General features: G+C 44.7%; 1 protein-coding gene across 6 annotated transcripts in view; it reads right to left on the reverse strand.

Annotated features, from left to right (window-relative positions):
• Positions 1 to 12,232, reverse strand: part of NVL (nuclear VCP like) — an 82,019-nt gene that overhangs the window by 33,771 nt on the left and 36,016 nt on the right. For all 6 annotated transcript variants that reach the window (XR_011996303.1, XR_011996304.1, XM_072732659.1 and 3 more), the window contains 3 exons: positions 11,579 to 11,641; positions 4,764 to 4,883; positions 1,755 to 1,854 (listed from right to left, as the gene is read on the reverse strand). Coding sequence is in view for 4 of the 6 variants with exons in the window: in XM_072732659.1 (XP_072588760.1) it covers positions 1,755 to 1,854; positions 4,764 to 4,883; positions 11,579 to 11,641 (283 nt within the window). In the remaining 2 variants the exon portion in view is untranslated. The remainder of the gene's footprint in view (positions 1 to 1,754; positions 1,855 to 4,763; positions 4,884 to 11,578; positions 11,642 to 12,232) is intronic.

A 12,232-nucleotide genomic window follows, 5' to 3' on the forward strand; every position in this document is an offset into this window, starting at 1 on the left:
GAGGGTTGGAATCTGGAGCCAGACCTCTGGGGATGGCTGTGGGGGGTGAGGTGGGGGTGGGAGAAGATAGGAGTTCAGTTAACCCGACTATATAATGAAAACTCAACAGAAGCTCTGGAAGCAAAGCTCAGGAGAGCTTCCTGGTTGATGAGCACACTGGTGCTGGGAGGGGGATGGGTTCGCTCCAAGGGGAGGGAGCACCAAAGGTCTGCACAACCTCCCTCCTGGCCCTGTGTGTATCCTGCAACTTCAAGTACAGTGACCCTGGAATAATACAGGGGTAAGGGGCGACGAATCCCCCACTCAAAAGTCTCCATTTAACTTTCAATTCCCCAAAAACCTACTATAGCTACTGTTGACTGGAAGCCTCACCAATAACGTAGTCAATTAGCACAGATTTTGAGTGTTCTCTGTATGATATGCTGGATTCTTATAACAAAGTAGAGAAAATATTAAGGAAATCATTAGGAAGAGAAAATATGTTTACAGGACTGCATTGTATTCATCCAGAAAAATCTGTGTCTACTATCATCATGGCCACAAGCACTTTCGGTGACCACGTAGGAGCAGTCATGAGGTTACACACAGAGCTGGTCTGGAAGAAGCCCGGAAAATTTCTCAAATATGCAGAGAATCACACCCTGCCTTTCTAAGTAGATACAGATCTGAGTCCACATAACTCAAACCGGAGTTGTTTAAGGGCCAACTGTATGACACTTTCCGGCATTCCACTAATGGTTCTAGTGAATTATTGACGGCTTCAACTGCGGCCAGCTGGTCAGAAGTGCGGACATCCCACGAGCACTCACACTGACATCGGGGCTGGTGGGGGGGGTCTTGGAGGGGCCGGACCCCTTGACTCACAGGATCTGACCCCAGCTCCATGTGGTCAGTGTCAGTGCTGAGCCACAAAGTATTCCATTGGAGTCAGACTGGCTAGGGTTGAAAGAGAAGGGTCAGAGACAAAGTGCCACAGCCAGGACTCAAACCCCACTCTGATTCCAAAGATAGTACTTTTACTATCATCTAAGTATAAACCTTCACATCTTTCAATTTTTCATTTTAAAATGAGGTCGTTTCTCTCTCTTGGTCTCAAATGAATAAAGTCTTTAAAAAGATAAAAAATAAAAAAAAAATAAAATGAGGTGGCATATAATTTACCAAAGTTCTACCTGCCAAAGTAACTTATGAGACAGGAAAGATCTCATCAGGTCAACGGCTGGCCTATACAGTTGATACAGTCACAGCCGCAGGGGCTCACATGGACACCGAGTAATAAACAAGAGGAAGAGCCACGTGAAGCACTCCTGAAGTGCTGAGCCTGTTCCAAACCCCGCAGCGTTGAGGCTCACAAGCAACCTTAGGGACAGGTTAAACGCAGGTGCACGGACACGGGGCCAGAATAAAGCCTTGAAAACCTATCCTCAACCTTCAGTCACAGTGAAGAGTCTGGTTCTCATTTCCTACAAGCTCAAGAGAAACCATAGGACATCAATTCTGCTAATACCTGTATGGTCAAAGGTGGACATTCTGAGTTTTCTGCCAACAAGACCCTCTTCTGAGCTCTAACACAGAAACAATCTCACAAAACCTCGACAATAATACCACATTTTACTAGAGCTTCCAGGAAAGTTTTCTAAGATTTTATTTCAACTTATGAGCCAAAAAGGGATTTCCTAAACCTAATCTTCTGTTACTAGGATATAAATCCCATTGTTCTCAAAAGGTGAAGGTTTGGAGACCTGTGTCCTTACCTGGCCGGTTGGTGGCTGCCATGATGAAAACCTGCTGCCGTGCTTCCAGACCATCCATCTCAGTAAGTAGCTGATTCACCACCCGGACACTTGCCCCTGTCTGCAATAAATAAATATAGTTCCATCAGATCCCATAAGAAGAAATATGCATACCATGTTTTTCCAAACAAAATGACGTATCTGCTAATTTGAATAAGCTTTTGCCAAGAGGTAATGATCATTTTCCAAGGAGCCGTGCAAAACACATTCTCATCAGGAATTCCCTGGAATCCTATTATCCCCTGTTCCAGGAGGAAGCTGAGGCTCAGAGAGGCCACCTGTCCAGGCCTCTCAGCATGCCTGGCTGACCCGAGTCTCATGCCTCTAAATCATTCAAAGATCTGCTGGCCACACTGGATTTCCCCTGGGGCAAGTGTAGCTCAGTGGGTTGAGACCCCCTAGGATGTGAGATGCTCCAGATCTTTGGGCTGGGACAGGTGGCTTTCCCTCTTCTCCTGGAAGCACACAGTACAGAGCAGAGCTATCCTGGGGCAATACCCAAGTAAAAGGTCCAGGGAGGTGGTGGATAGGGGGATGGTGTAGGTAATGTTCTAAATGGACACTGGAGAAAACGAGGCAAGTGGTGGGTCTAGGTATCTGTCATTACTGCCCATTTTCAACACAAAGTCCACGGGCAGAGGGGGTAATGAGTTTACCCACTGATTTCTCCAGAAAGCAGTTGGTGCAAGTCACCACTCCCAGGAGACATGACATGGAGCAGAAAGCAAACACTATGCTCCCTGAGCAGATGAAAACCTCAGAATTCGTGTGGGAACAGGTTTTACTATGCCAAAATTATAACGCTGTATTAATAAAAAGATTACAGATAGTGAACGGACTGGGAAAAACAACATCAACACCCATAACTGGACAATGGCACACACAAAGCTCCTATAAATCAAAACAAACTTTTCAGAGCAAAAGGGTGGAAGTATCAAATCAGGCAATTTATAGAAGATGAAATACAAATTCACTGAAGAGAAATCAGGGACACTAACACTAAGATTTAGTATCATGTTTTGCCAATAAAATTGACAAAATTTAGGGGCACCTGGGTGGCTCAGTGGTTGAACATCTGCCTTCAGCTCAGGTTGTGATCCCAGGATCCTGGGATCAAGTCCTGCACCAGGCTCCCTGCAGCGAGCCTGCTTCTCCCTCTGCCTGTGTCTCTGCCTTTCTCTGTATCTCTCATGAATAAATAAATAACATTAAAAAAAAATTTGACGAAACTTTACAAATGGGTGCTACATGCTGCTGACAAAGGTGCAGGAGATAGTTATTTCCCGACGGTCAGTGGGCAGCGTAACTGGTAGTTTTTGTGAAGAATGATTTAGTGTTAGCTCTCAACACACAATACACACACACGTACACCGATACCCCATTTGTGAAACTCTCCATATGCACAGAAGTATGTGTAAGGAGGTTACTTCAGTTTTGTTTGTGAGAAACAACTAGAAAGCATGTGAAAGTCCAAAAGAGTGAAATCATTAAAGAAATACATCTGCTTCCAGACTGTGGCATATTTATGCAACAGTTAAAAAATTAAGTTTTTAAGTACATGGGAAAATCACCAAGAATAATGACCACATTAAAAAAAAAAACTCAAAATCATAATGTTTTTAAGTTTACAGAGAAAGTTTTAGAACAACAAATACATGAACAGTTTCATGTTGGCAGTAGTCATCTCCAAGGACAGCAACGGGGAGAAAGATGGGAAGAAACACACTCGATCTATTCAATTGTATTTTTGAATTTTGTTATAAGAATGTGTTCATGTATAACCTGTATAATTAAAGAATACATTCAAATGTATTTGAATGTTCCAGCTCCTGGCTTGCTTGAACATATTTTCAGAATCCCCTTCCTGTGAAAATGTCAAAAAAGCATGTGTTCTGAAATACTGATGGGTGTGTTTGCAAATAGCCAAGAAAGTGAGAGAAGCCCACAATGAGGAGTGTGGTTCCCAGGCCACAGCCTGGATGCACCTCAGGAACCCCTCTGTGATGACAAGCTACAAACCCATGAAAGGGGCTGGTGACAAACATAGGACTTATTCAGAGCCAAAGAGGAGAGAGAACAGAGTCAGGTCCAGGGCTTACCATACCCCAACCAGCAGGATGGGAAGGGCAGCGCTCTGCTCTGGATCCCCACATCAGATTTAGGATGTGGCAGCCAGCAGGGACACCGAGGGAGGGCCTCTGCCCTGGCCACCAATGTCAGTGTCAGAGACAAGGCTGGGGAAGGTTTGGGATGTGGGCAAGGACTCGTGGAGGAGGAAACATATATCCGCTGTGATATGGGCCACACGGACGTGAGTCAAGTTTTATTCTTGCGACTTTGGAAGGCTTCTGGAGATTGGAAGCAAAATGAGGCATTTAATAAATGTTTTACAACGTACAGGCACACACAGAGCAACTATTTGAAGATAAACCACAAGTGAAATAAAATAACTTGCTCAGTCATCTTGCCATGAATGTACTGATCAATAAGCTTTGCTACCTGTTTCTAAAAGGCTGTAAATTCCCTAAGTGAGGCCTCACTGCGACGTAGACTCTGAGATGAGTGTGCCTGGGCTGAGAGCGCTTCCAGACACTCACTGATCACAATTTCTACCCCCGGGGACTCAGCCAAGTGATGTCAGTGGAGTCCAGGGAAGACAAGGGGCAGCGCTGAGGCCGTCTGACATCACACTCTGTCCTGTCTCGAGAACCTACTTGCCTGAAAAGAGTCATGATCACGAGGTGGGCCACTGGAAGCCCTGTCACTCCTATTCCCAGTCACTTGCCAGGTGTGACCCAGATGCGTGCAACCCAAGTATGGTGGAGACAAAAAAAGATGCAGAGGCTGAGAGACAACTGCTATCCTTGGACCCTCATTTAGAATTACTAGGTTTCTGCACTACCAGAATCTCAGCGTTCTGGGAAATGACTCTGTAAGAACCGACAAAAGGCTTCTGACACTAACACCTACCTCCCTGTCTGACCTTCGAGGACACAGGGCATCCACTTCGTCAAAGAATATCACGCAGGGTGCGGAGCTCCTGGCTCGCTGGAACACCTGGCGCACTGCACGTTCACTCTCACCGACGTACTGCCATGCAGAAACAAAACAGAGACTGTTTAACCTTGGGGTTTGGGCCAAATTATGGTAAAACTAGTTTTAAATGACACATATGTATCAGAACCCGGAAGTATTAGGTTGCACCACATGCAACTGCTGACAGTTACCCATTTTTGATGCATAAAAACAAATTTGTGGTTTGACTTATAAAATCAGATTATTAGTGATGCTTACAAATTTCCCCATTTACAAAACAAAGGCTAAGTGAACGTAAGGTCTCCAGGTCAAAAGCGATCCTGCAACTCTGCTGTATTTTACAACTGATCTCCTAAGCTTTATGCAGGTAAGACACCCAGCTGTAACTTTCCTGGATCCAACAATATTTTATCTGCCATTAGCTGCTCTACTGTGTTCTCCACACGGTCAGGTTGAGAATGTAAGGGCTACTTCGTCACATGGCATCAGAGAAGGTAGGTGAGCCAGTGAGGTCTCCAACAGCCTTCTCAGGACATGCAGGTTCAAATCTAAATCGGGGTGCCTGGCTGGCTCTGTGGGGGAGTGTGCAACTCTCAATCTCGGGGTCATGAGTTCAAGCCCCATGTTGAGTGTACAGATGACTTAAATGAGTAAAAATGTGAAATCTAAATCAAAATATGAAACAGTAATACCAGTTAAGAAATACAGAAACTCACAAGCAGCTATGGCACTAAGACTAATCAGTACAAGAAGTTACATGTGAGAGTATGGTTCACTGTTGGCCAAGTATAAGAAATTGCTGTAAAATTTCCAACTGGTTAAGAAAAGCAGTTTTTTTCATAATAAAATTGCTAAATAAGACAGAATCTGAGAGCTCTTTGTGGCATCAACTGCATCACAAAGTGTTTATTGTGCTGTTTTATGATAAAGTAATGCAGGTACAAGGCACACACAGCACAGACGATGGTGATTCAAGTGTTTCACTCTTTTCCACAAGCAGGACTTTCCTTCCCTCACGCCTGGCCCATCTTATCTCAGTATTTCTCATATTTGCACTGTTTTCCAACCTGCCCCGAATGCTCCCTGTACTCAAGAAGGTCCCAACAGGTCTGTCTTCCTATCCGTCTCCCTTATAGTGCCTCTACTACGGTGGCTTCCAGCTAGCCCGCCTTCACTGCACTGTAGAGAGAAGTCCCTGGAAAGCAGAAGCCACTTCCACATTCGTCTCCATCATCACACCCTACGCACAGTTAGAAGTAACAGGAGTCTGGGTTGCTTTCCTAAAGAATCCAAGTCAGCAAAAGTTATATCTGGAATGCTGAGCCAAAATGATCAGTAGATACAAAAAAAAAAAAAAAAAACACCCAAACAAACCCAAAACCTAACAGTGCGTTGGCAGAGGCAAAGTCTCCAACAAGGACAGATGGGAACAGTCAGTATGGCACCAGGACTATGGATCTGGCAACCAAAACGACCAAGTAAAGGAAAACTTAATTTAGGGGAAGGTAAACCTAAAGTTTCAAAAGGACAGATTATGGGCAGCCCGGGTGGCTCAGCAGTTTAGCGCTGACTTCAGCCCAGGGCATGATCCTGGAGACCTGTAAGGCTCCCTGCATGGAGCCTGCTTCTCCCTCTGCCTGTGTCTCTGCCTCTCTCTCTCTGTGTCTCTCGTGAATAAATAAATAAAATCTCTAAAAAAGAAAAAAAGGACAGATTAAAAGTCAATCTTAACAAAGGCAACAATGATTAAAATAAGTGAACAACAAAAAATCCCACTATCTTGGCCTTTAAGAAATATTTCAGGGGATCCCTGGGTGGCTCAGGGGTTTAGCGCCTGCCTTTGGCCCAGGGCGCGATCCTGGAGTCCCGGGATCGAGTCCTGCGTCAGGCTCCTGGCATGGAGCCTGCTTCTCCCTCCTCCTGTGTCTCTGCCTCTCTCTCTCTCTATCATAAATAAATAAAGAAAGTAAGAAAAAAAGAGAAATATTTCAAGTAAGGAGCCTATACCTATCATTTCTAACTCCTTATTTTTTTGGTAAAGATTTATTTATTTATGGGGGGGGGGAGAGTGAGCACAAGTGGGGGGCAAAGGGAGAGGGAGAAGCAGACTCCCCGCTGAGCAGGGAGCCTGACATGGGGCTGGATCCCAGGACCCTGAGATCATGACCTGAGCTGAAGGCAGATGCTTTAGCCACTGAACCACCCAGGCACCCTAATTCCTTATTTAAAAAAAAAATTGATTTAATTTAAAGAGAAAGGGAGAGAGTGTATGTTCATGTGGGGTGGGGGGTAGGGGAGCAGGGAGGGGCCGACAGAGAATCTCCAGCAGATTCCCTGCTGTGCTGAGCAGACACAGGGCTCAATCTCAGGACCCTGAGATCACCACCCGAAATAAAACCTAGAGTCAGACACTTAACCCACTGAGCCACCCAAGCACCCCTTCTAATTCCTTGTCCGCCATTCAGTTTTCAACCTTGATAATCTGGCTTTTGCCAACACAATTATTGAAAATATTCTCCCTAAAGTCATTAATGACCTTCCAGTTGCCAAACCCTAGGTCCTACTTTCTATTCCTTGTACTGGGTCTCCTTACATTGACAAGATTGAAGAAGTTGTCCTCCCCCTTCAAAGACCAGCCTGCTTTGCCAGATTTCCCTTCCTTGTCCCATAGCCCCTGGGAGCCTTGCTCCTCAGTTTACTCCCCCTAGCAAACTGTGTCCATCCCCAGGGTTTCAGGTGCCACCCCAAATCTCCCCAGCACTACAGACTCACATCCATTCCAGATGGAGTCAGAGATGCCCTCAACCAAACACATTTTCTAAGCCAGAGAAGTCAATCTTCCTCAGTAGATCACTCCACCTCTCCCCCACCCCACCCCATCATTGGGACTCTGCTACAGATCTCTTCCCATACCTCCCCCAAGAAGACAAGTCTGATCACGGTGAGATGAATGCCAGGGCTCTGCAGTGAGATGAATGCTAGCGATCCCCAGAAAAGCAGTGATCTGACGGTGCCAGCGCTGGTGAGAATGTAAGGACCCTCGTTCACAGCTGGGGGAGGTGTAACCCAGCAACAGCCCTGGGACAAGAGACAGCAATTCTCCTCCAAGTACATACCGTAGAGGAAATAGCTCCTAGACGTATGTAAGGATGTGTGTATATAATGTTCAACTTAAACATTTGTCAAGAAAGAAACGGAGTTTTTATTTTTATTTTTTATATTTTTAAAAGATTTTATTTATTTATTCATGAGAGACAGAGAGAGAGAGAGAGGCAGAGGCAGAGACACAGGCAGAGGGAGACGCAGGCTCCATGTAAGGAGCCTGATATGGGACTCGATCCTGGGACTCCAGGATCACACCCTGGGCCAAAGGCAGGCACTAAACCACTGAGCCACCCAGGGATCCCCAGAAACAGAGTTTTTAAAAGTGTGGTTACATTCATTCAGTGGAGTACCACTCAGAAGACTGATGTGCGAAAGGCAAACATCAACAAAGAGAACACCTGTGATACAATGATTCAGAAGAAGTATTTATTTGGTCGTTCAGATGACCAAGTATATTCCTCAGATATACCTGGTATTCACCCGGTTTCTGAGAACCGTCAGAGTCACAACCATGAACCGAGATCTTGCTAATAAGGATGAATCTGGACCCCACCCAAGGGCGGGCTGGCTGCCAGAGGATGTGTGGTCAGAGGCCTGGACTCTCAGGTTTCCTCACTTCCCACCTCCTGGGACGTGACTCAACCAGCCAATGGTCAATGACTCAACCAATTAGGACTATGTCATCCAACCTCCATAAAAACCTAAGAGGATAGTTTTAGTCCTTATCTGCCTGGGGAGCCTATCTGCTCCCACAGGCCCCGGAGCCAGAGCCCGAGCCCACAAGTCTCCTGTTTGGGACTTTGCCCTCTGTGTCTCTTCATGTGGCTGTTTATTCTTAACCTTTATCATATATTCCAATAAACACATGTTATTTTCCTGAGTTCTGCAAGCTGCTCTAGCAAATTAAAAGAAACTGCGGAGAGTTGTTGGAACCTCCACTACAGCAGGTGGGTCAGGAACACAGGTGACGGCCTGAGCCTGGTGGCTGCAGCAGAGGGCAGAGGACATGCCCACAGCAGGACTGAGCCCCTAACTGATGGAATCTGCTGCTGTGTCCAGGCAGACTACAGAATGAGGTTGAACTGAGTCCATTTCTTGGACACCTCGCCACTTCTCAGATTGCCTGATGGTTTTTTGGGGGAACCTCTCCCCCCATTGGAATTGGGTTCAGAAATTCTGAAATAATTATAATGTTCAACAAAAATAACAATAAAACCAAGTTACAAGAGTACATGTACCACTAACATAAAGTGGGTTTTTTTTTTCTTTACTGTTTAAGAGTTCCAAACGTAAGAAAAGTAGGCCTAAGAGTATACCAAGTCTCAAATATGCCCATCACCCAGCTTCAATCATCATCAGCTCAATTCCTGACCAACCTCGCTTCATCCACAGTCTCTCTGCTTTCCTTTCTTGGCATTTTGAAGGAGAACCCAGACACCATATTGGATGTGTAAGTATTTCACTATCTCTAAAAAAACAACGGTTTTTGACATAATTACACATCATCACTGATGTGATCAAAAAAATCAAAACTGATTTTTGTTTTTTAAATTTTAATCCTGGTACAGTTAACATATAGTGTCATATTGGTTTCAGGTGTGCAATACATGGACTCCAGACTTGCCTACCTCACTGTGTGCTCACTGGGATGCATGCTCTTCATCTGCATTCCTAAGTTCACAACTTCCCTTCAAACTTATTTTCTTAACATCAAATAACCAGTAAGTATGCAAATTTCCAGTGGTCCCTTAACCATTTCTGAAACATGTACAATAATACCATAGGTTGTTGAGGGATAAATACACATATAGTAAATGAGGAAGTTAATGGAATTAATAAACACCAAATTTGGGATTATGGTAAATTCTACACGAGAGAGAATGGGGTCATGCTTAGGAAAGGTCTGCAGGGGGCTTCAAGCCTCTTGGTTTTGTGTCAGTTTTTAAAGCTGGGTGGCAGATACAAGAAGGTTCATTACCTTACTCTTTGTAACTTCTTATATGCTTGGGATATTTCATATCATAATAAAGTTAACAAAATAAAGTTAACAGTTCTCTGCTGTTCTGGAGATTACAGCCCTTCACTGCTCAAAGAACTCTTTCCCAGCCTCAACCCCTGTCAATCCTCTCCCTGCACAGTTCACTCTTGATACACTGTCTGCCAGAACACAGAAATCAGCCACATCACAAGTATAGACGTAAGTAGAAAGCCCACAGGAAATGCTTAAATGTGAATCCTTACATTAGGAGAAAAGTAACACATACAATAGGAAACACATAACTGGTAAGGGATAAACTTAAAAGGTCTTTTTAGACATTTTACTTTATTTTTATTTCTTATAAGATTTATTTATTTATTAATGAGAATTAGAGAGAGGCAGAGACACAGGCAGAGGGAGAAGCAGCCTTCCTGCAGGGAGCCCAATGCGGGACTTGATCCTGGGTCTCCAGGATCACACCCCGCGCTGATGGTGGTGCTAAAGCGCTAAGCCACCAGGGCTGCCCTAAAAGGCCTTTTAAAACAAACGATAGGACACTTCTTCGTTTTACTACATGACAGAGTGGCCCTTTTACTCCTCACAGGGATGAAGAAATAAGAAGATACTCAAAATCTCTTAAATTTGAGACACTATATAAACTGCCAAATACAGAAAGAAGTTACTACTATAATAGTACGTACTATTTTTCCCCCAAAGTACTTTTATTTATCAAAACTTGAGCCATTTAAGGGGCAACCTGGGTGGCTCAGTCAGGTGAGCATCTGACTCTGATCTTGTCTCAGGTCTTGATCTCAGGGTCATGAGTTCCAGCCCCATGTCAGGCTCCACACCAGTTAAAAAAAAACAACACCTTAGGTCATTTGAGCCACTGGACAGCAGGACAAGGCAACCCAACCAGCAGTCATATAACCCAGCTCCAGCCTTAGCCCTCAGACTTTGGCCAAGGTGTGTGCAGCCTGTAGAGTGCAATTCCTTGTTCAGAAATCCGGAATCAGGAAATAATAACTCGTATCTCACGGGGTTGTTGAAGAATAATATAGTTGACCACTGAACAATGCAGGATTTGGGGCGTCAACCCCCCACCCCCGATCACCATGGAAAATCCACATTTAACTTTCAACTCCCTCCAAATTTAATCACTAACAGCCTGCTGTTAGCCTTCAGAGCCCTATGGACAACAAAAACAGTCGACTGGCCCCTATTCATAGGTTCCATATATCACACACTGAATTCTTACCATAAAGTTAGCAGGAGAAGAAAATATTATTCAGAATTTCCTAAGGAAAACACACTGACAGGACTGTATTTATCGAAAAGTCTCCACACTAAGTGGGCAGCTCAAACCCATACAGCTCAAAACTGTGTGTCCAACATGTGACAAGTACTAGGCATGGAGCACATACTTTAAAATGTCAGCCGTTTGGTTATTTCCATTTTGCAGCTGAGAAAACGGAGGCTCAGTGCTGAAGACTGAGGATTACAGTTACATGCTCGGTACAGCAGAGACAGCTAAGGTCTCCACGCTTGCAGTGGAGATTTCACCAAAATGCTGTGTCCATTTCCAGGGCCGAGGACGCTCTGCCCATCCCTGGAGTGGCCACCAGTCTCCTAACCCACACGCAGAGCTGATGCCACCGAGACTTACCATGTTCAGCAACTCGGGGCCCTTGACAGATATGAAGTTCAGGCCAGACTCATTTGCAACAGCCTGAGGAGAGAAGACCAAAGGACACAGATCAGACAAACACAGAACCAAGTAACTCATTTGTGACAGCGCGGGGGCTTTCACAGCTTATGCTATTTTCCCCTCCTTTACAGCTGTGTTTTCCTGATTAGATGCAGGACACAGATGGGTTAAAAAAAAAAAAAAATCAACAGAATGTTCACCTAAAACTTTCTAAGAATCACTCAGACAGACTAGAAATCAGAAACAACAGGAACGTTTATGCCAGGGTTGTTTCCGTAAACTTGCTTATGTAGCGAGTTTGCACATTCCTAGCCCCAGGTTGGAATTCGAGTGAAACCATTATCTCTGCATCCAAGCACATCTCGCCCAGTGAAAGCAATCATTCGCATGTGAACCCAAATTCAAAAACATCAGTATCCATGTTGACCAAGGGTCAGTGTTTCCAGATTATTTTTAATAACAATTAAACAGTATGGCTCAAAGCCCAAGAGAAGCACAAAGGAGAGACATACAGTTACACATGTATAAGAACCTGACAGAGATCACCAGAACGCAGAGACCAAACCTGAGCAAAATCACCCAGAGCTCCACGAGGACCAGGACCTCTGCTCC

The sequence above is a fragment of the Vulpes vulpes genome, chromosome 13, assembly GCF_048418805.1.
Source record: "Vulpes vulpes isolate BD-2025 chromosome 13, VulVul3, whole genome shotgun sequence".
Classification (NCBI taxonomy): Eukaryota; Metazoa; Chordata; class Mammalia; order Carnivora; family Canidae; genus Vulpes; species Vulpes vulpes.